The 27950-nt window shown below is 45.2% G+C and overlaps 1 protein-coding gene across 1 annotated transcript in view; it reads right to left on the bottom strand.

Moving 5' to 3' along the window:
- LOC146776401 (sulfotransferase 2A1-like) overlaps positions 1-27950 on the bottom strand; it is a 141966-nt gene that overhangs the window by 15648 nt on the left and 98368 nt on the right. The window contains exons 3-5 of the mRNA XM_085639273.1: positions 24191-24317; positions 14531-14625; positions 6836-7016 (exon numbers count right to left, since the gene is read on the bottom strand). Coding sequence (XP_085495399.1) covers positions 6836-7016; positions 14531-14625; positions 24191-24317 — 403 coding nt within the window. The remainder of the gene's footprint in view (positions 1-6835; positions 7017-14530; positions 14626-24190; positions 24318-27950) is intronic.

Here is a 27950-nt window from a genome sequence, read left to right as displayed (position 1 = left end):
TGGCCCTTCAGAACCGCCTCGTTCTAGATGTGGTTCTGGCTGATCGTGGAGGAGCATGCCGCATCATTGGGTCCAGCTGTTGTACCTACGTACCGGATAACTCACCCTCAGTCTACAAAGCAATTGAACACCTCCACAGGCTGTCCGCAGAGGTCCATCAAAGCAAGAAGAATGGTCACTGGGGAGTTGGTTTTGGGACACTATTAAAAGTTGGGGATGGAGGCTGTTTTCATTTATCCTAATACCGATTGTGATACTATGTGGATGTTGCTTGGGGATTCCGTGTCTGCCACCTTTATGTTCGCTTTTTATGAACTACATCTGCCCTAAGACTTTGGACTTTGAAACAGAGCGAATGAAAGCTCTGTATGAGGTGGAAATTCGAAGTATTATGGGGATAGATCCGAACTAGACAAGCTGGCGAGATATGTTAAAAGGGAGGACTGTGGAAATTTAGCTTGTAACTGAACATTATCTGCGCCATCTTGCCTCTCCCCAGCGCCACGCACAGCGAATGCACGGCCGCCATTTTAGGCACCCCACTCTCTCCCCGCTCATTCTCGATCGCCAGCGCTTTCCCCTGGCGCTGCGAGCATCCCCCGCGCGCCGGCCACCCCCGCTCTCTCATACACGGGCCATAAACCCTCTCATTCTGCGCGACCCTGCCATGGAACCACATCCCACGCCTGACCGACATCCCATACATGGTCATGCCTCTCTTTGATAACCCCCTTCCTCTGCGCCCCATTGTCCGAACCGATCCCAGGCCATCACCTAGCCCTGCGGATGCAGTTTATTGCCCCTACTGTAAGGGTAACACCCCACATCAAAGGGATTACAGTGGATCAAAGCCCCTACCCCCTGAGACCCGGCCGGTTGCACACACCCCCGGGAATTGGCGGAATGTCCAGCTGCGTGATAGCCATCTCCTACTGTAGATGGGGTGGGGACTTCTACTGTAGATATGTGTGGGAACGAGCTTGAAGTGGGGGTTCCAAGGATGTCTTTCCGTACATCAAAGTCTCAATAAGAATGTACCATGTGTAATAAAGTAATAAACCTGTGTATAAGAGGCCAGGCCTCAGAGATGCAGTTAGAGCACCTCGTGACGATACCTTGCTGTCTGATCTGATGTGTTCTGCTCCGACGGAATAAAACTTTGTTTCCTGCCTTCCAGTCTCCGGCGCCTGCCTCTTTCATTGGTAAATTATCGAGTGGTATGAGAGGCGATTACCGCCGGGCAATACTTGAAGGGTTATCGACTGAAATTGCCGCTACCATTTAACAGTACCTTCTAATGTTATACAGAGCAATGGACAATGGACGCAGGGCCGGACTGGGGACTGAAACCGGCCCTGGCAAACAGCTCGGCCGCACCGCTGGGGGGGCTGAGGGGGTGCGGCCGAGCTGTTTGCACGATTTTGTTACGGGGGCGCTATTGTCGGCCCCCGGTAACAACCCCCCCCCCCCCTGGGCCCAAAACCGGTCCCCGCCCAGGCGGCCCACCGGGGAAATGCTGGGTGCCCGCTATGGCCAGTTTGGCCCTGATGGACGACGTGTTGTAAGGTTAAATAATTATTTCTGTGTTATGTTTAAAATCATGGATATGTCAAAGTGCTAACAAGATCAAAGCGCATGGACGATAGCTCCTTTAGCCTGACTTCGTGCAGATGTACCGACGAACTCCGCTAAACGGCATTGTGGCATTCAGTGCTTCGCTCTGCAGAAGCTTCGCAGATACCACTACTTAATAACACCATCTTGCGCCACCTCACAGGACAGCGTTTAAGCTGTATTGATTCACTGGTAGAAGTGGGCAAGCCACCAATGCATAGGGAGCGCAGAGCGGAGCCATTAAGTGGTCATTCTTGATCAAACCATTCCACATAAAGAGTGGAAGTTAGAAGTCCAGCCCAGGTTTAGGTCTCCCATTCTACAATTCATCCATAGTTGCTGCCTCATTCTGTGTCTGGTTTTACAATGCAATGCACATAGCTGTCTATCAAGAGGTAAATCATAACACTCACCGGTCTGTTCAATAAGGGGGACTAACAAAGCACACACATCTTGCGATACATCTACTTGCCACTAAATATGAAATCTTTTTTATAAACCAGGTGGGTGAATCGGGTGTGGCTGAAACAATACATATCACCACAGAAATATAAAAGTATACAATTCTGAGGTAAAGGACATGGTTTAAAAAATGCATCTGTATTGTTCTCCACAGAACCCGCATACATGTAATGAAAGAGGAACACTGTTTACTTGTGAATATCACCAGTTTTTGTCTTGCTAAGTACATTAATCTATTTCGTCAGAAGGCCCGCTCCCATATAGAGGGAATAAAATACATTAACATTGCATTAACAATATTGTACATTACAATGTAGAAAGTACCATGAATCTGCTAGCAAGTTACTTACACGCTAGTAATGCAAAGTTTAATTGGCTGCAATCTGCTGTAAATATATTTTCTAAATTTTATGTGAACTGCAAATTCAGGAGGATACTTCTGCTTGCTGATTCCTCACCTTTTAATATACAAGGTATAAGACTGGATCCAGAAAACATCTGCAACAGCTCTCTGGTGCCAGCATGTGGTGTTAACTCTGTTTTGACATCAGAAGTGGAGTGGTGATGACGCCATATGGCAACGAATCAGTGGCCTGACATCAGTTCAATTTATTTTTTCTGCGCCATTCGATGTGGTCTGCTCTTTATCTTGTCAAATTATTTCTCACAGAGAAGACTGTTCTTTTTTGGTTCAGTAGGAATAATGTCCCCACCAAGGCTCTCGAGCTTCAAGTGTTGTCAACAATGTGATGGACACATGTTCATCACAGACCCGTACAACGGTGCCTCACCTCACATTGACGTACAGCCTCTTTCAACAATGAAAAGTTTTTTTATTGCTTTCTACGAAGAATGTCATATGAATTATCAGCAGCCAGGTCACGATTGAGGTTGTGAGCAAACTCCAGGTCCTCTTCAAGGTCTTTGCCCTCCACCAAGTCAGTGAGGGAGAAGAAGTGATTGTCCAAGAAGAAGTCTTTCTCTTTTTCACCATTGTCATTCTAAGATTGCAGGTACGGCATCCTTGGCTCCATATACCCTAGATTCAGAGTTGGTGGAGGTATCTCTTGTGCCATCTCCATTGATTCCGAATCTGGCACCATCTCCACCACCACAAGCTCCACCTCCTCCTCCGCCACAGCCGGTGGCAGTCCCCATCTACCCGGAGTATTTGGCACCAGGAGTGGATCTGCCTGGCTTCATGTGAGACATAATGGGTTTTTCTAGGAGGGCGTTGGTCCCCTCTAGTGCACCATTTGGCCCCACAGACCAGGTAAATGCAATGCTCACAAAAATTTCAATGCATTTTTCTAATGTGCACCTTTTACATTTCTACCCACCTTTTCAGAATGTGTTACACTACTTCTTGTAATATTTACACTTTTGGGAAAAAGTCTGCACCATTTTTTCAGACAATGCATTCCATTTTTAGGTCGAGCATGGGCAGCGCATGCGCTGCTTTGCGAGCAATGCTGTATTCGAGTATGGACTTGAAGCCCTGCCCACTCTCTGCCCATATTTGTTATTGGTTCGTGTCATTGTCCTTTGTAAATGCTGACTTCTGATTAGTTGATAGGCTTCTTAGTCCCTCCGTATACCGCCTTGTCTTAATTTGTAACGTCCCATGAGGACTGGCCCATTTACTCCGGTTGGTTCACGGTATGTCTTATTTAGTCTGGAAGCACTACTTTCTTTAATGAGTTTTTACTACTGCAGGCACGACGTGCTTTCCTGCAACATTCAGCGCACCATGCGCGGTTTCACTTTCTAAGCAGCCTGGGACAATGGCGGCCACTTCTTTGAAATGCAATGGGTCTCGCATCTCCAAGAGTTTGAGCTATTGGCAAATGACAAGGCCTTTTATATATGTGATGGTTTTCAAAACAGATAAATAAAAGGGATCGGCATTTCCAATGCCAATAGCTTAAACTCTCGCAAATGCGAGACCTATTGTATTGCAAATGCTTGTTTAATATGGCCTGCACATCTTAACTTGTGGATTCCTGAGGGCACTGATCTGTGTTTCTACCTCATCATCATTTACGTTGAGCCTCTGGGGTTACCTCATCCATCCCTCGGAGTTCTCTTTTGCAAAGGTGGATGAGAGAGGAAAAGGAATGGATGAGCCGCATTGCATGAAATGCAAATCTGAAGGCTGATGTGATGATAGAGGGACATTTAGTATGCTGTGCACTGACCTCATGAGTGGGATATGTGTGTCTCTTCTGCAGAAAATTTAAAATTCTGGGCATTAAAATTGATTTTTGGTAACTTTAAAGTCCCCGGATATCTCCTTTTCTTTCTACTACCTAATGCTTCTGAGAAAGATCCTTCTAGGGTGACAATACATATTAGAATTTCTGCAGTGACCGCTACATTGCCTGAAGATTATGATACAACTAGGTCCAGTATCTGCTGATGTGCTATCTTTAGTGCTTGAGCCCGGTTGTCTGAATACTGACAGGCGCCTGAAGGTTTTATTCTGGTTCCTCTTTTTGAGGACTCAAATTTGGCAACCAGTTTATTGCAGAGGAACTTCTACGTGGTCTCTATGATGCTAGATCCAGTGTTGTGAAAGCCCCAGAGTTCATACAAGACACTCCGTCGGTTGTGTGGCTTCCTCTGCCTGAGATGTGTTTCTTTCTTTCTTGTTCCAATTTTGACAGTGCTGCAAAGAACTAAGGGAGGACACTCTGTTATGGTGTTGCCTCTATCTTTGCTGCTATTTTGTAGCTAACTGTTACCTATCCCATTCAGCCGCCAGTACCACAACACTCTTCTAAACTATTAATACTTTAGAAATGGTACCTGTTCATACATACATCTGCTTAAGTCCCCCTCTTTAGCCAGGTTTGATGTTACACATAGAAATTGAGTGTAATATGAATTGATACATTTTTTGCCAACTGGGCTTCTAGTATAGACATAATTATGTCTGGATTTGTAGCCTTGGTGACGTAATACATCCACTGTAGGGATCTGTTTTACCACATGGTCACAGATTGAAAAGCCAGTGAATCCATTCAGTCCAGTGGAGTCCATGCAGCCCAGTGGACTTCAATCACAGGGTCGATAAAATAAATACATTTTAGTTGAATAACATTAAGCATCTTTTATGTTAATTTACTCCTAGGGTACAGTAATGACATTTTTGTAGATATGTTTACAAAGATTCACAAGTACACATAACCATGCCTTAATTTAAGCTATAGGAAACAGGTTCATTACCACATGAATGGATCTACCTTAGTTGTAGTGGGATGGCTGCATTTCAGTTTCTTGGCAACAAAGATTTCCCAATGACTGGAATCTCCTTGGCAAATGATTTATTGTGGCCTGCACTATTGGACAAATAAGCTACATGTCAACACAGACCTCTCCCACCTTACAATCTGAATAGAAATCTGTGGGTAACTTCCTACCGGGAGGCAAAAGCCTTGTCTGGCTTCTCAATACCTATGGATCTCATCACAGGTGTGTATCATGTTCCAGCCCCTACTCGGGTTATCTGAAATTGTTTGTTTACAAACTCACTGCTAAGCCTATAAAATCCTACAGATGGCCTTCTGTGTTGTGCTTTAGAAAAGCTGAAGACCACTAATATGCCTTAGCCGTACATTTTCTTTTTTTAAGGCAACTTTTGCCCATCTATGCCCTCACTCTTGGAAAGCCATCAGTATCAGACTCCCTCCTACATTTCAGAAAATAACTCATGGGATACCTCTTCAGGGATAACCTCTGTCACTGCTCCTCTTGAGCCTTTGCTCCCTACTTTTAAAGATCTGCACAGAGAGCGTGGGTTTACTTTCTGCCCCTCCACCCCTGCTTGCCCTCAGTCTCTCATCAAATACCTTGTTGTCCGTCCCTCACAGTGCCCAGAACTTTGCAAAATACCCTGTTTTCCAAAGCTAATCTTGTGATCAACAAATAACTAAAACAAAGGGATTTGGATATCGTCCATGGATGTCTGTTCACTGAAAAGGGGAGGGGGCAGCACATCCTCTATGATCCAAAATGATAGCACATGGTTGACCCTTGTCCTTGTCTATTTACTAATGCTAGAGGTGGCAACTACAGAAAGTAAACTGGGGTTTTAATGCCTGTTACACTTTCTGACCTGGTCACTGCCTTCATGTCCCTAAAACTAGGGCCAGTGAAATCAGTGTTTTGGGTTCCAAGTAGCAAGCCGGGGCCAGCAGCAGCTGCTACCCTTGGCCATCTTATCTAGTGTCGATGATATTGACCCAAAGTTATGAGTGTCGATTGCTGAATCACAACAGTGTGATTCCATTTCTTTAATGACTGCACATTACTAGGATAAAAAGGAAGGGACCCATGTAAAATAAAGAATGGTATCTGTGCAGCAGTACTTTTCACTTGGAATCGCTCGGCTACTTCAGTGTATGCAAGCCAGCTCAACACTCATTATGTCCATTCTGAAAGCATTTTGATGCCAAAAGTGGAGCAATAGGTTACTTATTCTTTTCACTGATTATGCTAGGATTCTCTTTTATTACCAATAAGTAAAATCGGCATAAAAGGCCTTTCTGTCAATGCCCTGTTCATTTATGGTTGCTTCATTATGTATGTTCACACTCCTTATTGGGTTCACTAAAGGTAAGAATGTGTTTCTACAACTGCTTCCAGGAAGTCTTGTGCACTGCATCCCGCTGATTGCATGAGGCATCTCGCAGTGCGCTAGAGACCACCGGTCCTCCCCTGATCCCCACAGGGGTTTTCTGCTTTGTCTGTTGCTTACCTTTCCTCATGAATTTTCCTTGGTTGTGATCCAAGATCTCATGGGGTAGTAGGGTGTAGTTCACCATACTGTTCTGGCTCATGGTGGAGAACATGCATTGCTTCTCAATGCCCTCCAACTCCTCCTGATACATCGGGCAGCCCAGAAACTTGCATACCCTCTCGATGGAGTGCCGGAGATCCTGGAAGCAGAGAGAGGTCAAATGTATATCTTACTATCTTTGTTTGAGACAAGGCTCAGAACATAGGATGCTGGAGGGAAGTGATAGTCCATTCATCAACATCTTGTTTCAAGTTAAAATTACCAGTGGTGGCAACAATGCACATGCTGAGCATAGGTGGCCTGACATTTCAATTCAACAAGAGGTATTTTCTAAGCCCCGGTGGCTAACTACACTCCGCCCGCTGAGTTTGCAGAGTTTTGCGCACTCCACGCTCCGTTAAAGCATGCGCAGTTCCGAAAAACTCTGTTCATCGGGGCAGAGTTTTTTTCCTTGTTCGCACTCCCCAACATCAAGTTGGCGAGCGTGAGAGAGGAAATCCACCTCCCGGCAAGATTTTTGCTCGCACAGGCTCCCCAATGCCACGTTGGCGATCGCAAGCAAGAAAAATCCACCTCCCAGTGAGATTTCTCAACGGAGGAGGTCATATTTCCCAATGCGGGTGGTCGCGGGTGGTTATGACGGCTCACATTGAGAAGCATTCTGTTTGCGTTGCTGCTCAGGTAGAAAATCTGTTAGAGCGGCAGAAAAACAGCAGCGCCCTCTTGCGCTGCCATGATGCTGTTCGTGTTGATTTTCCAGTGCAGGACAAACACTCGGCACTGAAAATCAAAGTAAACAGTCATTACCAAGCACACTCTGCCGCTTGTGGAACTCCCCGTAGTGCAGCTGATTTTTTTGGTCACTTTGCAGAATTCAGGCATGATATTTTCCTCTTACTAAACAAAATAAAATTCCCATCCAATCTACTACAAAACCTACAATCTGCAACAAAACCTATATGAGCTTGGGCAAGTCATAATGGTTTTAAGGGGGAGTACATGATCAGGTGAAGTCCCTCATTTATAATAAGGTAGTTAGAGTAGATATGGGCATTAATCGATGTAGCAGATATTTGTACCCAAGGCACTGATTTAGAAAGGTAATATGGTCAGCAAGATATGATTCACTGAAAAACCCACAAACACAGAAATTCTCAAAAAATGCAATGTATGCTGCTAAGTCTCTGCACATGAAAAAAGCAGTGATTATACGGTATACCATAAAACTGGTGTATGAGCCCTGGATTAAGCGCCCTACTCTAAATGAGCACCAACGTCTATATCTGAACAGAAGCTGCTGATGGCTCACTGTGGTGGAGAAGGTGTAAAGTCTGCTGCAAACTACTTACTGACAAGCCTACCCACAAATCCGTAAATTGTGGAAATTGTTTAATTTTATAATAAATAGGGATATAGTTGTGCCTCCATACAGAGTGAGTGCAGTTGCCTGAGTCACTACAGTGAATAACATTATTTGCATGAAGTAAGAGCTGTGTAGGTGCTACTAATGCCTTCCACAGACAGGAGTGCTGCACATAGCGGGGAGGGAAAGCTTTCTTCTATTAAGAGAAGCTAGGTGGATGGATTGGTGTAACTGAAACCTGCTTGGTCTAGAACAGTGGTTCTTAACCTTTTGACTTCTGTGGACCCCCACTGAATCATGACTGGATTCCGGGGACCTCCACTTAGTAATTATTGGAAGCTGGGGACCCCCCCAGTCTAAGCAATTTCTATGATTTGGACTTTAAAGCAATATTCACAAATACAAAAACAAGTATACATCAAACAAATGCTCAAATATTGAAATGTGTTTAATTCACAATCAAATATAGACAAAGCTTCACATTTTTGATGTTGCTTCTGTATTTGTAAATAATTTATTAACTTTAGTGTATGAATTTTAATATTTAATTTTGTAACACAGTCACGTGCCCCCTGAGTAGGCCTCCCTGACTCCCAGGGGTCCTCGGGCCACAGGTTAAGAACCACTGATCTAGAATGTTCCAGGAGAATGAGACAGTCAAGGTGGAGTGACTCCAGAGGAGGAATCTGATAGGGTAAGTGGTTCTTAGCACCTGCAGGGGTGTGCACTGCTTGGGTGGGGGCGGAGGCTGCTCCTATGGGGTTCCTTAATCACTGGGGCAAGATCCAACAGGAAGCCCAAAAGAACCCCTGGTGGGTGTGTGCAATAGGTTAACCCTGAGTCGCTCTCAGATGCTGCAATGTGGATACCTTTTTTCCCCACCCCTCTGAAGGAAAGGATGGTCTTTCACATTGGCCACTTGGGACTCTTGAGGTAGAGAAAACATGCTGGGTCACCACTATAAAGCCACCAGCCCTGAGGGTGGGGTCTGGGTACAGGGCCCCCAGTGAATGCTTGACCTCTAGTGCTGGCAATAAGCCAGTTGTAGTCCGGACAGATTACGGTTTAAGAATCTTGGCATCCCCCCTTCGCACAGGGAAGGGTCTGGCAAGGAAGGCTCAAGGCCCATGCCTTGTGGTTGGTTGTGTGTCTGGGGGACCAAGTACAACAGGTTTATGTTGAGGAAATAGTGTATTTTTAATGATTGATTTGGGTACTTTAAAACAATAAAAAAGCAATCTGTATTAACTGTCTTGGTGTGATATTTAAATAGTTCATATATTATGAACCACATGCATTTGATTGATTATGTATAGTAGAATGAAATTAATAAAATGAAAAGAGAATATGAATTAGAATGGCCTGGGTGACCCAGTATGAGAACAAACTAAAGGAGCTAATGAGTAGTCCCTAGACCCTCAATCCTCTACACTGGTAAGGATATTTAGCACCCTGTATTACTTTTAGGTCTAGTTTACTAGAGACAGCCTTAGATGTTTTGTCAGCCCCATGTAATTAAAACTTCAGCCTTTGGTGTTTTGGGGCTATGGGTGACGATATTTTGCCTGATTACATATGCAAAAGAGCACTTCAGTGCCAGAACTGGTGTGCTTTATTTTGTCAATGTTTCTTTTCTTTCCTTATACTTTTTTCTTTTTTCAGCTATTCTCGTATACCTTTCCTCTGTTCCAATAAGAATATCCTGTCATTCAGTGCTTAAGTCAGGAGGCCACTGTCAGGAGGCCTCTGCAGCTTGCACCACACATTGCCTCTGCTATGCTTCCAATGATAGTAAAAACACAGCTACTACCATCACACTTCAACAAGTATGACAATTCGGAGTATTTCTGCTATAAGAGTGGCTTTAAGAGTGGCTTTAAGAGTGGCTTGGGTGGCAGAAAATAGTCATGTTCAATGTATATTAAATTAATAATTAACTGTTGTTGTGGTCATCTCTAAATTAGCTAGACAGTGCCACCTTGTGGAACACTGTCACAAGCTCCGGTGTTGACAATTAATTGTTGGTGCTGAGCACCGGCAATCACCAGCTCAAACTAAGCACTGCTGTCCTGTGAATTAAAAGTGTTTCAGTATCTTTTCTAAGTACTCCTGTTTACTAGGAAGTACCAGTTCTGTTTTATTATAATTATAAGCAATTTTGTTAGACTTGGCATCTTTGACATGGTTTATCCTGACTTTTTGCCTCTACCTCCTGTATTTTTGATGCTGTGCTGGATTTCGTTTTTCCTGGCTTAAATGCTTTGGACACTTTGCCACTGCTGATCAGTGTCAAAGTGCAAGTGCTCCCTGTGTAAATTGTTATTACAATTGGTTCTCCCTGATTGGCATATTTGATTTACTGTTAAGTCCCTAGTAAAGTGCACTTAGTCTACCAGGGCCAGTAAATCAAATGCAACTAGTGGGCCTGCAGCACTGATTGTGCCACCCACATGAGTAACCCTGAAAAGGTATCTCAGACCTGCCACTGCAGTGTCTGTGCGCAGTTTGAAACTGCCATATCGACCTGTCAAGTGCACCCACCCTAACCTTCCCTTTTCTTACATGTAAGGCACACCTATAGTAGTCCCAAGGTACTCCCATGGGCAGGGTGCAGTGTATGTGAAAGGTAGGACATGTACTGGTTTGTGTGACAAATCCTTATAGTGAAATACAGGGTATTTTGTTTTTACTATTGAAAGGCTATCTGCCTGATAGGATAACATGGGAGGTAGGTTGTAACATCTTAGAAGTATAACTTCTCATTGGAACAAGCTAGAGAAATAAAGTCTAGGCTCTCCGAACTCCGAATTTAATAACATATCTTTTACTAAAGATGTTTTTTAAATTATGTGTTTGAAAATGCCACTTTTATAACGTACTTGCAGGAGCGGAAGCAGACTGAACAGGTCCCATCTCTTCATATCGTAACGATCGCTTGAGGGCGGCGTTGGCAAAATTACTGTTTATTCCGTCTCCAACAGGCTGGTGGAGCACGTTTGAGATAACATCATTTCCTCAGACCACAACCTCCTGGTGTAGGTCTACCAGCTCCTCAAAATCTGAATCAATTCAAGATTCCAATCCCACCAACTCAATAGGATCCCGAGCGGACCTATTGGCAGCAAGAAGGGGGTCCTTCCTGGACGAGTTCTGCAAGGTGCAGATGGAGTGCCCTACTCTTGTTGGTTTGTGGCAACAGGCTTAAGACTAGGCAGTAGGCGGTCCGTCTGGATCACATTTGATTTATTGGGAGAATGGTCTCCTATACAGTGAGTCTAAGGTTACCGAGCCCAGGGCAGCCCGTGTGCTGGTGGCACCCGAGTGCTACAGGGTCTGGCTCATGATGTGCCTTTGGCAGGACATTTGGGGTGTGACAATACCTATCAGAGGCTTGTCTCTCCGTTCTACTGGCCCAACATGCAAAAGCAATTTGGCACACGTCAGTTTGGCAGACTTGCCAGGTAAATGGCAAGAGTGGAGGGAAGTGTAAGGCTGCCCTTCAACCCTTTCCTCTGGTGAGCCCCCCTTTCAAGTAGGTGGTTATTAACATTGTGGGGCCATTGGAACCCAAGACAGCCTTAGGCAACAAGTTTGTCTTGGTGGACCATGCCACCCGGTACCCGGAAGCTGTCCCTCTCAGGACAATCACGGCCTCTGTGGTGAGCCGTGCATTGATAGGGATCTTTTCCTGTGTGGGGTTCCCCAGAGAGGCGGTTTCTAACCGTGGTATAAACTTCATATCTAGGCATATGAAGTCTTTGTCAGAAGAGTGCAGTGTAATGTACAAATTCGCCCTTCTTACCATTCCCAAGGAAATGGATTGGTTGAGAGATTCAACCGAACACTGAGGCATGATAAACGGTTTTGCAGAACCCATGAGACATAAGTGGGACATCTTCCTACCATGCCTGTTATTTGCCTACAGGGAGGTACCACACAAATCCTCAAGTGTTTGGTTCTTTTGAGATACTGTGCGGGCACCCTGTGAGAGGACCTCTGAGTCTGGTGAAGGAGGGAAGGGAGTAAACTCCGGGTAAAACCCGCCAAGAAATGTTCAGCTACATGCTGGCCTTCAGGAACCAGTCTCAACTCTTCAGGAAACTCACTCAGGTGAAACTGGAAGCTAGCCAGGAAATGATGGTACAACCAGAATACCACTCTGATTGAGTTTCAGCCTGACCAAAAAGTGTGGGATATGGCAGCAGCGGAGCCTTGTGCGCTCCAAGACAAGTGGACTGGTCCATTTGAGGTGGTGGAGTGCAAGAGTGAAGTAAACTACTTGGTGAACTTGCAAAATCGCAGGAACCCTTTGAGGGTCCTGCAAGTGAATTGTTTCAAACCTCACATTGAGAGGTCTGAATTGACAATGCTCCTGGCCACGGATGATGGAAGAGGAGAGTAAGCCTCTTCCTGACCTCCTGTCTGCCTAGAAACATGATGGGTCATTGGAGGGTGTGAACCTCTCTCCCACCCTGACCCCGGAGCAGCCAAGTGACTTTCACCAGGTGCTGAGACACTTTGCCTCCCTGTTCTCCGTGAGTCCAGGAATCACCAATAGGTGTGTCCATGATGTGGACACTGGAGAGAGCTTACCTGTAAAACACAAACTGTACAGAGTAACTGACAAAGTCAGGGCCAGCATTAAGGAAGAGGTTTCGAAAAGGTTGGTTGTAGGGGTGATAAAGCCCTTAAACAGCTAACCCAGTGGTCTTACTTCCAAAAGCTGCTGCACCCGGTGCCACTTCTGAACTCCGGTTCTGTGTGGACTACCGTGGGCTCAATACCGTCACCAGGACTGATGTGCACCCTATCCTCAGAGCAGATGAGCTCATTGTGTGGTTGGGAGCTGCCCGGTACTTCCGTAAGTTTGATCTAACGACTGCCTCGCACCACGCAGACAACGCCGTACTTTGGATTTATTGCTGTCACGATGTCGTAATAGCCCCAGGTGGAACTATTTGTTTTCTACATGCTTTATTTTGGAAATAACTGCTTTTAAGTGCTATTTTACTACCTGTATGTTGGATTTTTGTCGTTTTGATCTTGTTGAGTTTGGATAATGACACTTTCTTTTTCTAAACTGGTGTGGTGTCCATTTGTGGTGTTATCACTGTACTACTGTGTGTTTTGAGTCCAAATACTTTAAACATTGCCTTGGGATAAACCTGTCTGCTCGTGCCAAGCTACCAAGGGATTGAGCATGGGTTATCTAAAGTGTGTATCCCCCTTATCCTGACTAGAAGCAAGGGTCCCAACTTGGACAAAGGTACCTATCTCTGCCAATACCTATCTCTGCCAATTAGAGACCCCCCATTTCTAACAGATGGCTATTTTATTTCTTCAGGTTTTTATTACAAGAATGTGGCTTCCACATGGAGAAGATGCAAGTTTTCTTTTATCTTCTTATTTTAGTTTCATATGCTTGCACTTGTTCATACTGTAGTGTGAGCTGTGCCTTCTTATGGAAACCACTAATTAAGGTATCTGCCACTCACTGGCTATTACTCTCCTCATTGGGAGAAATAGGTATGCAGTTCTTTGACTGCTAAGCTCCAAGTCGACTGAAGTATTCAAAAAAGTGATGAGTGTAATGCTTGAATTAATCTTGGCCACTGGTAATTGGTCAGGCCAGGCTAGGTCATGTCCAGCCTGAACCAAAACACAAGCAACTCAACACTGTTTTCACCTTAATTGGGGCTCTTCAGTCATGTGCCACTTGGTTCCAGTGGCACAGTGAGCATGACACTCATGCCTGGCCTCAACCCATCCACCTTTATTTTGCACATTATGCTGCCTGGGTTTGGACCCAGCCTTACACAAATCAGTATGGACCCTTCTCCAATAGAAATAGTTAGCCTAAATTGACAGGCCAGATCTTCTGTGAACTGGAGGCAAGCTGTACCCGACAGAAAAGCCCAAGCTAGGGGGAAATGGTCTTGGGTTGTTTGTGTTCTGGTTCAAAGAGGACCTGGTATGGCAGCTCTGGTTGGGCTGTTCCTGTTGGAGCAGGATCAAGGCTGATTTGCATATGGCTGGTTCTAATCTCAGTTGTCATGATGGACAAAACAATTATGGAGTGGAATGCGGCTTGGGTAATTATTAGTGGCTGAGGTTAATTCAAGCATCCTACCCAATACTTTTTTGTTTACTGAACTGCAGAACCCCAAGGAGAGGCATTAGAATGATGATTTGCGAATTTGTACATGGGAAATCAAACACCATCCTATCAATACCTACGCGGTTTCATTACTTTTCATTCTCTTTTCCCTGCAAGTATGTGATTTCCCTACCTTCTTCATATCCTCGTAGCTCATGTGCAACAGCTTTATTTCCTCCCTGTGGCTCCACCAGCCCTTCACATGATCGAACCAGGAGCCAAAATGCACTGAAACAGGAAAGGATGGAAATTATATATTAAACAGACCCGGTAAGTGTCGAGTCAGTTACTACATCACAAAGTACCCTACAGTTCATGCCAAGTTTGAGCAGCGCTGCCAAACTAAAGAAAACAATAACATAAAATTACCAAAACTGCATTCTTGGATTTTGGTGTTTCTACGTTTTGTATGTTGGAGGTGTTGTCTTTGCGCTGCAGTATTCTTACTAGGCACTGGCATTTTTAGCCTTCTCTACTGTTTCTGGTGGTTATCCAAGAACAAGGTAGATATTTTCTTCATGCTTTATTCAGGATTTCTTGCATTTTCTGACAAACAATGTCCATCTAAAGTGATAAGTTTAAGACAAGTGTTTGTTTTGGATGATATTGGAGGATCCACCTGATGCATCCTTGTCTTTATTAGCTCGCCCAGCAATAAACATATCAAGTCATTCCTTGCTTCTAACTCCCTTCTTCTGATCAGTATCTACAGTCAGCCAGAATTCTTCCTTGTCTGGACATACCTGTCCCCTGCCAGGACTGCTGACTCCTTACTTTCTACTAAACTACCTCACTTTCCATCTCTTGTCCCAACTGCTTTCCTTCCAAGCCTACCTGCTCACTGGATCACTGATGACGTACTGTTCTTTACTAACTGAAAGAATATATTCTCCATTAAGCGGGTTAACTCCTTGTACCAAGGCTGCTTAATGAACCACTGGTTGTTTTCTGACTTTGGTGCACCAGCAAGCATGTTCCGACATCGAACCATTGTTATTTGCCACCCTATCAATCCTTCCTCAGCTGGTCCTTCCTCACCTCTGCATGCCCGCCCACCCACTGGATCAGTGTTTGCCTGTCACCTACCATCCTTTTCCTCACCAGGGACTATTCTTCCTTAGCAATCCTTACCGTTCATGGTCACAGGGCTGCCCTATGGATAACCCTGTATTTGTGCAACTGCTAAAAAACATTAAAAAAATATAATGTAACTTTCCTTCTCTTGGCAATTTAAACTAACTCGTAAAAGCCCTCCCCAGATGTATTTTCCCCACCCCCATCATAACTCCCTGAATCTGTATTTTAGAGTGCCTCTTCCATGTGTTCTTTTCCTGAATCTCCACCTTAAAAACCCTCAGTTGCTACCAGGACAAAAAAATACAACATTGTAACCCTCAATCTAACTCTTCATTGAACTTCTCCTTCGAAGACCACAAACAATTACTCCTATGTTCCATTAGAAGTAAGACATCTTCGGGTGGGCGGGTAAGAATCAAATAGAACAGAAAGCAACTTCATATTCAGTAGGCCTACTCAATAACCTCTAGCACCTTGAGTCTCGTCCTTAGCCCAGTCTATGTTGCAAAACAGCAGAGCTGTTGTCATGGCCCAAGTATTATTTCCCTGCCGACCCCCTCAAAAACATAGAGGTGGAAAATTACCCCTGCACACTGTCTTTGTGCCTAAAGGGATTCGAAGCCCAAAGAAGAACTTGTGAACTCCTCAAGAATCACACATTGCAACAAACGTCCAACACCAAGCCTCTTTCCTTCAATCCCATTCTTTCAACAACCAATTGTTCTCCATAATAAGGCACCCCATCACTGACCATAAAACCCTCCAAAACCCTGCTTACCCATTCGTTTGGGTAATGGGCGGCTCCACCCTCATGTCTCCTGATCCCAGAATCTGTGAATCTTTACTTTCACCATCCACATTTTTCTTCCTCTCTATGGTACTAACCTATCCCGCTCTCTACAAAGTAGGACCTGTAATCGGTAAACTACACTCTGTAATTCAGAGGCTGCCCCAAACCCATAAAAAATGTGTTTTGTGCTAACCTGCCTGCCCTATGCTCTCTTCTTTACCGGAGGCCTGGTCTGCTCCTTGCATGCTGGATATTGTTGCATGGGCATTGCAACCCCAGTTTAGGCAACCAAGTTCAGGGGTAAGTGGTCATGGTCACTTTTTTCTCTCTAATTCCACCCAAAAGAAGATGTGGGCCTTTAAGGCCTTATGTTTTTGTCCCTTTTTCAAACACACCCTAGTTCTCTCTCTGCATGATATACCTTCTTAATTATATGCAAGCTATCGCTCGCCTTCCTGTATTAACACAGGCTTACTGGTTCATATCAAACATTTCACATGCACATTTGTCACTGTGCAATTTTATCATGGTGGGTATTTCTAATGCTTACATTTCTTGCCTTTACTTCCCCATGTGAAAGAACTCATGTGCACCTATCAGTCCATCCGCCTTCCGGCTCCTCTCCTTGTACCAACAGCACCCACGTCCATATCATATAGAAACTTAAGAGGTTCCAATTACCCTGTTAACTCTTATTTTATCCGCATTTGACTCAACCTTTCTCCTTTGCTTATCCGCTAGACTCACTACTAATCTGGCACTACTCTTTCTGATGTTTATCTATTTTCCTGCCTGAGCTCTTTAGTTGCTCCCTCTTTTGGTTCCCATACCTCCCTGAAATATCACAGGTGATCCCTTTATTTCTCTCCTAGCAATCCTTCTTTGATCACTCACCATTGGTCTGCATTCTTCATCCCACCTCACTAACTTTTTTAGGTTGAGCATTCAAGACCTCTTGTATATACTTTATTATATATTTATATGTGTATGTACTTTGTGGGCTCTGGAGATCAGCCCTAGGACTTGTCTGTTTCCGCTTAGGGACTTTTTATATGTTAAACTGCCTCTATTTAACTGTCTTGATAGAAAACGACCAGTAGAGGTCAGTAAAATACTAGAATTGTTGACTATTTTTTTTATTTTCTGGCAACTGCCTCTATTTAAATTTTTGGATAGAAAATGACCAGCAGAGGTCAGTAAAATACCAGAATCATTTTAGCATTCTCTAGATTCCAGTCCATAGAAATTGTCTTCCACAAGCACCAGTACCCAATAATATTTTTTTCAAATCTTGTATTTTCGGTGTTATAACGACCTAAGTCCCTGATTCTATATTAAAAACAGAGCTTTGGGCTATACCATTTCCCGCTGAAAGGCAATATCTATCTCCATGTGTTCCCATACCTGGTTTATTTTACAGTCATCTCTGTTTAATTAGGACAACCTCCATTGTGCATTGGAAATACTTTTCTGTTAAATGTAGCTTTTGTGGTACATATGAAGCAGTTTAGTTTGTGATATTAACACTGTATATCTTTTATATTACTACTATTTCAAAATTATATATAATGTGCTTAAGTTCTGGGCATTGTTTAATATGTAGGGGTGGTAGGTCTTTGTGTCAAAGGTCATACACATTTGTTTATGAATTACTCGAGTTGTAGCTTGGTGAGATACATGAGAATTGCTGAAACTAGTATCTTATTAAGTTTAGATAGAACCAAATTAATATACGTCTCTGATTTGTATTTTGCTTTCAGCCCTGGCACTTTATATTTTACATATTGTAGGCTTTTATTTGGGATTTATATAGCTGCAGAGTATTGAAGCATGAAACTTGCAGCTCGTTTGGTTTTGCAAAAGCAGGTCTGGTTTGGGGGTTTTCTTTAACGCTGAATTTTTCACTAATTGTGTTTGTGTCGCTATAAATGTGAGTAATTTTTTATTGAATTGCAAATAGTTTGGAGATAATTCATTCAAGAGAAGGAGTATTTAGAGTATAGTTTTTTATCACTTTTTTGACGTGTTTTGGGCATTTTTAAAAGTTTGCTTTTAGCCCTGGCTCTTCATGTTTTACAAATTAAGCATTGGGTGTAGGCCTTTATTTGGGGTTTATGTGGCTGCAGAGCGCTGGAAAGTTAAACGTGGTAGTTGCTGCGTGTTTGATTTTTGATAGGCAAGTTTGTTTATTTAATAGCAAATAGTTTTCAGACAATTTATTTAAGGGATGGAGTATTTAGAATGTAGTTTCTCATCACATTTTTTACATGCTTTTAGGCATTTTTAAAGTTTTGCTTTTAGCTCCAGCAGTTCATGTTTTACAATTTAAGCAGTGGATGTAGGCCTTTATTTGGGACTTATGTGGCTGCTGACTGCTGCAGAGTGGCAGTTTCTTCTTTGCTTTTAGCCCTGGCACTTCACGTTTTACAAATTAAGCAGTAGTGTAGGCTTTTATTTAGGATTTATATGGCTGCAGAGTGCTAGAGCTTAAAGCTTGCTGGTTGTTCTTTAATAGGCAAGACCGGTTTGGTCCTTTTCTCTTAATCTTCATTTACACATATTGTGTTTGTATCAAAAGTTGCATGCTTATCGGGAAGCATCTATGCAGATAGAGCAGGAGAAAGTCTAATCTGACCAAAATCGGCAAGTTTTGTGGTTGTTGCTATAGAAGTGAGTACTTTTTAATTTAATTGCAAATAGTTTGAAGACAATTCATTTAAGGGAATGAGTATTTAGACTCTACTTTGACATCGCGTTTTTGACGTGCTTTTGGGCATTTTTAAAAATATTGCATTTAGCTCCGGCACTTCATGTTTTACAAATTAAGCTCTGGCTGTGTAGGCTTTTATTTGGGAACTTTGTGATTGCAGACTGCTGGAGAGTAAAACATGGCAGTTGCTGTTTGTTTGATTTTTCACAAGCAAGTCGTCTTATTTCATTGCAAATAGTTTGAAGATAATTTGGAGTATCTTGAGTGTAGTTTCTTATTGCGTTTTTTTGACGTGTTTATTGGCACTTTTAGAGTTTTGATTTTAGCCCCGGCACTTCAGGTTTTACAATTTAAGCACTGGGTGTAGGCCTTTATTTGGGACCAATGTGGCTGCAGAGTGCTGGAGAGTATAACGTGACATTTGTTGCTTGTTTGATTTTTAATATGCAAGTCTGGTAATTTAATTGCAAATAGTTTGAAGACAATTCATTCAAAGGGAATAAGTATTTACAGTCTACTTTGTCATCGCGTTTTTGACGTGTTTTTGGTCATTTTTAAAGTTTTGCTTTTAGCCCCAGCGCTTTATATTTTACAAATTAGGCAATGGGTGTAGACTTTTATTTAGGACTTATGTGCCTGCAGGGTGCTAGAGATTGGAACTTGCTGCTTGTTTGTTCTTTGATAGACAAGTCTTCTTTTAATCTGCAGTTACACTTATTGTGTTTGTATCAAAGGTTGCATGCTTTTTGTGGAGCAGAAAGAGCTGGAGTAAGTCTCATGTGACCAAGTAGGCAGGTTAGCATAGATTAGTATTATAATCATGCTCTTTTTTAAAAACTACAGCACTAAACTCATCAATATGGGTAAACCGATTGGCATTACTAATGCTTGTTTTATTTGCAGGGCCCAGTCCCCTCTGCTGTCTGACATACCTCACTTTTAATAGCCTCTTGGGCATCTTGTCTGACCCCAGCTTCTTCTTGGCAAGAACATACGGCTCTATATTGAACTTCTCTTTCTCCCAGCCTCTTCTAGTTCTGAAGCTCCTCAATCTGAATCCCCACCATTCTTTAGCACCTTGAATAGCTTCACTTAGGACTTTTTCAAAGGCACCTGCTCTAAGCCCTCGCCTTGATCCTCGTCTAATCTTCGAACAGACTTGTTCTACAATGTCTTTGCGATCTCCATGTTTCTCTGGGGTCTCACCTCCATTAAAATCATCCCTGAAGACTGAAGGCTACCCTCTCTTTCTTGACTCTTTACTCCAGCTATTATCCTTCTGCAAACTTGTCTTACAATGTCTGTCATGCTCACAGGCCTCCCTGGTGGTCTCATGCACCCCGTTTGTCTTTGCAACTTAGAGTGGATGATTTTAGAATTTCGTGAAGGGCACCCTCTCAGCACACCTTGCTACAGTCATATTCGTACCCTTGCATAAACCTCTTTTGAGGCCATTACACTCTCGGCTATTTTTGATCCATTTATATTCCTTGCTTGGAGCTACCATAGCCTGCCTGTCTTCTTTACATTAGGCAAAGGGAGCATCCCAAAACTCCCTTCAACATACTGCAGCGAGCAGTCACTGTTGGCGTATCATAATTCCTTGTCTGGAAAGTGGGCGCTCAAGCCATCTCTCCTTCTTCCAACCTCTGGAACCCGGATTGCACACTTCTCAGCCCTCCATGCCCCATCCCCATTTTCCTGCTCTTCAGTACCAAGTTCTGTAGTCTGCTGTGGGAATATTTTGCCATAAGCCTATCCACTTCATCACCTCACCTTCCATGATGGTGTGCTCTGGACAAAACTGCCATGCCTGTACTTCATTGGCTGTGCTCTCCCTTCTTTGATATCCCACCTCCATGTTAGGTGCACAGTGATCAGTAGTACAAGAGAAGCAATGGCTTTAAGGGCAAAAGTGGTGTAGTCCCACTCCACCCCAATAATGACTGTCTTGTACTACACAGCCTGAGGGTATGGAGGCCATTTTATGTGCTTCTATGGCACTCTTTGCTAAGCAGCCGCTGCATGTGCCCCTCTGGACTCATACCTGCCACTCACAGACGGGGGATTGGGGGCACCAACCTATGAGTACTATTACACTGCCGCACAGCTCCAGTGGCCAATTAGATGGCTAGCAAGTGCCCAGGTGACAGAGATGTCTAGCTGGGCAATGCCCTTAAGACACACAGCTTTAATAGAATGGCTATCGGGCGCCACTACTCCGATACAAAAAAAGCAAGGCAACCTACTAATGACGGCAGCCAGGTGTAGTTGGCTAAGATATGGGATGCCTAAAAACCAGGTATCACCATATGAACCTCTGCTACTGCTCGAGATGTTGCTGGGGGCATTCGCTTGTCATGGCTGCCCGGAATTGGAGACCTGGGTAGAGGTAGTGTTGGACACCTGGGGCGACTTGTTTGTGGATGCAAAGCTACAGAGCCTGGAAGGGCTGGTAGAGGACTTCGGTATCTCACAAGGTACTTTTATGCTTTACACACTACTGGCGAGGCAATTCCACCAAACATGGGGGAATGTCAAAACAGAACCGGAAACTTCATAGGTTCTGCAGAAAGGGCAGACATGCGGTGATAGCAGTATATAACTCCCTAAGGCCTGGTCCAAGCCCCCTATTGGCAAAGCTTCGTGAGTACTGGGATTCTGAGTTAACAACCACCATGAGTGATAAGCAGTGGGCACAGTGTATAGGGTATCCAAAAGTATATCCACAAATGCCGGGCTTAAATATGCGCAGTTTAATTATTTGCACCACACATACTTAAAGCCGCACAGACTGGCCCGCATGTATCATACATCGGTCAACATATGCCCTCGTTGCTCAGGGAGGGATGCAAAGTTTCTTTACATGGTCTGGTCGTGCCCCTGCCTGGGGGGCCTACCGGAGCGAGATTGTGGCGTCGCTAGGGGAAGCAACCAACACTATAATTCCAGCACAAGCCCTACATTTCCTACTGGGTGTTACCAAGCGAACTGCCAAAAACCTCAATAAATTCTTAGACCTAGCTTTAGTATTAGCAAAATGAAGAATTGCTGTGTCTTGGAAATCGAGCACAGCTCCCAACATACACATCTGGTTATTGGATCTTCGTAAGGCGCTGGTGGCAGAGGACATGACACAAACACTGAAGGCACCCCTAGACCCCGGCGGCACCTTATCAGGCGATAGGTGTACAGGCACCACCACGAGGACATATCGCTTTCTCACTCGGGGGCCTGACTACCCGCCGACGTGCCCTTCTATAACGTGGGGAGGGTTTTGGGTTTTCGTGTCTCGGACGCGGAGACGTCCAACCTAACCTAACCTAACATTAGGTAACGTGAGACTATAGGGTGTTTTTCTCTGATTACCCCATTTCACTTTCCTTCACACCCGGTCCTGATGAAGCGCACGGGGATCCACTAGGGACCAACAAAGTGCGTGAAACATGTTGACCATCACCAATTCTAGTACACCACACACCTTGTTCATGGTTTGAGAGCGGTGGTAACACACTGGTTCCGTCCTTGATTTAGCTTGCAGGACAGTCTCCAAAACCTTACCAACCTTTTAATTTACCCCCAGGACCCCTTATTAAAATTGTTAGGGTACCAAGAGGTAATTTTAATCCACACCCACTCACTTGGCCCACACACCCACATGCACAAACACGGCCCCTCCATTAAAAGATCTCCATCAAAGAATGCTCTTGTGTGGCCCGTGAGGGACTGCAGCGCCACCCCCATGAGGAGCACCGCCCGATGATGATGCTTAACACTCGCAAGGGTGTGTGAGGGCACAAGAGACCACAGGAGGTTTACCCTCACCACAAGCACACTCTCATCTGTTTCTTGGAAAATCGAGGAGTCACGCTGGACCATTACCTGGCCGCAGAACCCACACCTTCCCTTTAGGAACTGTTACCATCTTGTTACAGAATATTGCATTAGGAGCACAGGTACAGGACCTTTCTCTTCTCCTCTCTTTAACCGCTCCTAGTCCCTCATCTTATGATAGTGTTTAACCCCTAGACCCCCCACAGACCAACCCCATGCAGTGGCAGGAGTGCTTGTCATTTGTGGAAGGTAAATTGAATTCACCTAGTTTCCCCCTAGGATGAGTGGGTCTCCCATGTGGGGCATTAGCAATACCATAATAACATACACCAGTGTGCAAGGAGGGCACCTGGCCAGGCTAGGTCCGGCTCAACTAGACAAGGTATCTGGCTCTTGCGAACAAGAGAAAGCGTGTTATGTGTAATATCCTGCCCCCTTCCCCCCCCTCTCTCTCTCTCTCTATCTCTCTCTCTCTCCCCCCCCCCTCACCCTCTACCTTCTCTTCACTGCTTCCGCTGTCCTCTGAAAAGTACACACATAAGCAGCCACCCTAGCTCCTATCAGACCCAAATCTCATAGTACATATGGGTTAGTTGAGATCGCATTGTTTGTGTTTATTGTGAATTGTTTGGTATGAAAGCATGGAGGTAAAACGAAGAGAAAAGTCAGTTGTTTCCTATTTGCTGATTTAAAAAGTGGACAATATACGTAAACATGTACAAAAGATTAGATATGGTTTTCCTTATTCCAATGGCACCATCATGAAGAATAGGCTGGTTTACCACCAAGCGTCAAATGTGTAAATGTCAGTGTACTGATTTTGTATAATAAAGCTGGCAGATTGTATTATGTATAAACCTGTGAAAACAATTTTTTTTTAAATGACCGGTTTTAGTGCATCACCCCTCATCCAGGCTAGCTTTAATCCAGTGACAACGTGAGCACGGGACCAACATCTGGGCATACCCTTACCATTTAGGGCGACAAAAGCAAAAAGAACAGATGATGGACGGAATGCCGAACAATGCAAATGTTCACCCCCTGTCACAGATCTGGGTTTAATCCATGATTTTTTGCTCACCACGCCATCCCAGTTTGAACCCAGCCATATGCAAATCAGTCTTTACTCAGCTCTTCATGGGAACAGTCCAGCCTGATCTGCCAGACCAGGTTCTCCCTGGAATGGAAACCGGCATCCTGGGGCTGGTTTAAGGGTATCCCCCCTCATCAGACAGGCTAACTTGAATTCAGTGTCAGTGAGCATGGGACCTTTCCTTGCTTACATGATCTATAACCCATAATACACAGGCTATTTCACTGGACAGAATGGACCACAATCATAACTCTCCCTCGGAACGCCCAGAGGAACCTGAGATACTGACCTGTGCCCTCAAGGAATTTATTCAGAAACTCCTCAAACGACCCGGGATCTGGAAGGAATTTCGCTATTTTATGGAAATGGTAAAAAGAAACTGCCACGTCTTTCGGGTTCCTGGTCACATAAATGACCTGTGAAAACAAAGAAGAAAACAATTGAATGTAGTCAATGGAGAAGCAGCTTGATTCAGATTTGCCTACTTATTTTCTTCAAGTCCTTTTAAAGAGCTTAAGTTGACATATGCTAACGGATACTCTCATTTAGAGGTGTGCGAGCCAGCAAATGTGTAGGCCACGTCAGGGGTCTGGACCTGACTGTAAGAGCCGGTGCACAACCTGAGCCATAAGCATATTTTACTTATGAATCATGCAACAAACATCATGTGAACAATATGATCAAACTAAAAAGACATGTTTTTAATAAGTACTTTTTTTTTGTAACAATTTACAAGTTTTAGGAAGATTTAATGAAAGGAATTGTTCTTAAACCATTCAAGAAAACCTCTATACCCTGACGGCACTGCCATTAGTGAACTGAAAAATGGCTATGTGATGTTGTGGTAATTTATAAAGAGCACTAACAACTGGGAGGGTACCCTGACACTGAGCAGGTGTGAGTCTAGCAAGCCTAATGCTACAAGTGACTATTGGAAAAGCAAGGTCTTAAGCTTCTAGCGGAATTCAAGAAGCAAGGAGGAGACTAGAATGTGTAGTGGAAGGGTATTCCATGCATTAGAAGTAATATAGAAGGAGGCTCCACTGTCGGATTTGTTTTTTAAATTTATGGGATATGTCCAAGTAGGAGTCCGGCCCAGCTGAGCGAAGGTGTCTGGAAAGTGTATGAAAGCAGATGTGATTGTTGAGGTCTGTGGAGACAGATTTATGTAGTGCCTTGAAGGTGTGGGTGAGAGATTTGAAAAGTATTCATTTGTGTATGGGTAGCCAGTGTAGCTCCTTGAAGTGAGGTAAGATGTATTTGGGCCACGGAAAGTTGAGAGTGATCATGGCCCCTGATGTTGATCTTGACTTAGAGGATATTCCCATTTCCTTGTGATTAGGGCATGGGCGACACCTTTCCAGGTGTTGATTAAGAGCCATTTAAAAATCTTCCTCAGTTTCTGCAAAGTGTGGATGCATGAGGTAGTGATGATGTTGATTTGGGCTGTTATATCAATCAATCAAGCTTTATTCTGTTTATAATGTACAACCATAAAAGCATTCTAATCATAAAAATAGCTTCATTATTAATCACAGTACTTATTATACTAATTAAAAACAATATGAACATATTAATACTCCATCTTTCGTTTTCTGTACTTATAACTACTCCATTATTAATCAAAGTAAATATATGAACAATAATAATGTAAAATTAAAAACGGTTCAATGCATAATAATACTCAAGCTAAAAGAATATGAAGAACATCTCTACCTTAAAAGACAATAGTTATGTAAACTTAGTCACAATACAAAATGCAGTGCCTAATTATCCTTTGTTGTAAGTAATTTTACAATTAATAATCACAGTAACGAGGAGGAGCCTAGCGCGCAACCAAGATGGCCGCGTAGGTGCGAGGCTCCCGAGGACCTCCGCGACCTCCGCGACCTCCTGAATTAATCCTGGCGATATCCTGTCCTTGTTGAGGGGACTGTGTCGGGGAACCCGAGCTGAGGCGCCACCCGTTTTTTGGGCTCGAATCGGACCCCGAACACCGGTGGGAGCATCGATCGAAGGTTGCGGCCTTCTCCTCGCCGGCCCCCCGGATTGGAGTAGTGGGGCGATCCGGGGACAAAGTGAATAACAGCGGCGAGCGGGGCTGGGCGACTCGCGTGCCCCGCACTTTCGCTTTCGCTTTTGCGCCCTCCTTGCTCTCAAGCGGGGTTGGGCTGCGGAGCGGGGTGCGGTGGTGCGGCCTTGTCCAGGTGCCCGGCTGACCCGCCGGCGGTGGGTTGACCCGCGGCTCGGCGGTCGCCCCCGCCCCCCCCCCCGACACCCGTGATTTGGTGTAGCGGCCCGTTTGGAGATCTTGGCACGACGGTGGAAGGGCCAGCATGGCCACCAAGCAAGATGGCGACCGGGCGAAGGTGAAGACAACCCGCCGTGGCACGGCGCACCAGGCCAACAGTATGGACCGCTACACGCTCCAGAAGGGTTCTCCGGAGACATCGCGGTCCTCCCCGGTGGGCCCGACGGAGGCATCTGCCCATCCGGCGGATCTGACCCTCCGGGACGTCATGGGCGCCATCGCAGAGATGAAGGCCTCAGTGGACCAGCGTTTCGACACCTTGGCGCAAAAAATTGACTCGGTCCTGGTGGATGTGAGCTTGGTGAGGGCAGACTTGTCCAAAACAAACGACCGAGTCGACTCCCTGGCCCACACCGCAACGAGCCTCACTACGGACGTGGTGGCCCTCCAGAAGGAGGTGCGCCGGCTTGGCCAGGCGAGCGCCCTGATGGACCGGCGACTGGAGGATTCCGAGGGTCGGGCCCGGAGGAATAATATTCGTATTATTGGTGTGCCGGAGGGACGAGAGGCGGAGGCGGCGGATCTCTTCGTGGAAGAATTGATCCTGACCCATCTCCAGCCCCGGGGGCTGAGTAAGCTTTTTGCGGTGGAGCGTGCCCACCGGGTCCCCGGGGGCCGCCCTAAGACCGGTGCCCCGCCGCGGCCTCTTATTGCCCGGATTTTTAATTTTCGGGACAGAGATGCCATCCTCCAGACCTCCAGGCAACAGGGACCGGTCAAGCTGGAAAACATGGAAGTACACTTCTACCCAGACTTTACTCCGGCGGTCCAGAAGCAGCGACAGAGCTTTCTTGGTGTTAAACGTCGCCTAAGGGACCTAAACCTCAAGTACTCAATGCTCTTTCCGGCTAAGCTGAGGGTGGAGGTGGATGGTCGTACGCACTTCTTCGACCGGCCCGAGGCGGCTGGGGACTGGTTGGACACTTTGCCTGGAGATCGGGGCCGGGGGGGCGGGGGGGGCGCGGCTGGCGAGGAGAGCCCGCCGGATCAGAATTGAGGGGTGACTGTATAGGCCTTGCTCTGGCTGTTGTTCCTTCACCACATATTGATTGCGTATGTTCCCCTCCCGTGGAGGTCGTGCGGGGTCTGCTGGGGGCTTCCCTCCTCCTCTGGGGGACTAGTTAGTATTTAGCTATGGGGCGACAGGCACACTGCACTTTGGGGGGGCTGTCTGGGCTCATGCAGGGGTGCAGGGAGGGGGGAGTTTTGTTGGGACCGGGGGGTGGGGGGGGTGTGTTGTTTGTTAGCACCGCAAGGCAAACCCGCTACTGTGTTGTTGTTTTTAAGATGCTCGGGGGGGGACGACCGATTGTTTCGACGTATGATGGGGGGTAGGGATTTGACTGTGTTGTCATGGAATGTTAACGGCCTGGGGGATAGGATTAAGCGTGGTGTGGTCCTGCAGTACCTAAAACGTATTTCACCAGATGTTGTCTTTCTGCAGGAGACGCACCTTATAGGTAACACCTTTCACGCAATGAATCGGCGGGGATATCGTTTGGCGGCCCATTCCGGCTTCACCTCGGGCTCGCGGGGGGTGGGTATTATGATCAAGAACTCGCTCCCGTTGGAGATTGACGAGGTGCGCCATGATGAGAGGGGACGCTACACTGTCCTGGTGGGACGAATGGAGGGTAGAGTGTTTATCTTTATATCAGTGTACGTCCCGCCTGGGTTACAAGCCACCACATTTGCGGACCTGGGGCGCCTCCTTCTGGACCTTCCGAGTGGCCTGCTG

Source organism: Triturus cristatus, chromosome 12 (assembly GCF_964204655.1).
Source record: "Triturus cristatus chromosome 12, aTriCri1.1, whole genome shotgun sequence".
NCBI classification, from domain to species: domain Eukaryota; kingdom Metazoa; phylum Chordata; class Amphibia; order Caudata; family Salamandridae; genus Triturus; species Triturus cristatus.
This window is presented reverse-complemented; position numbering and strand designations above follow the sequence as displayed.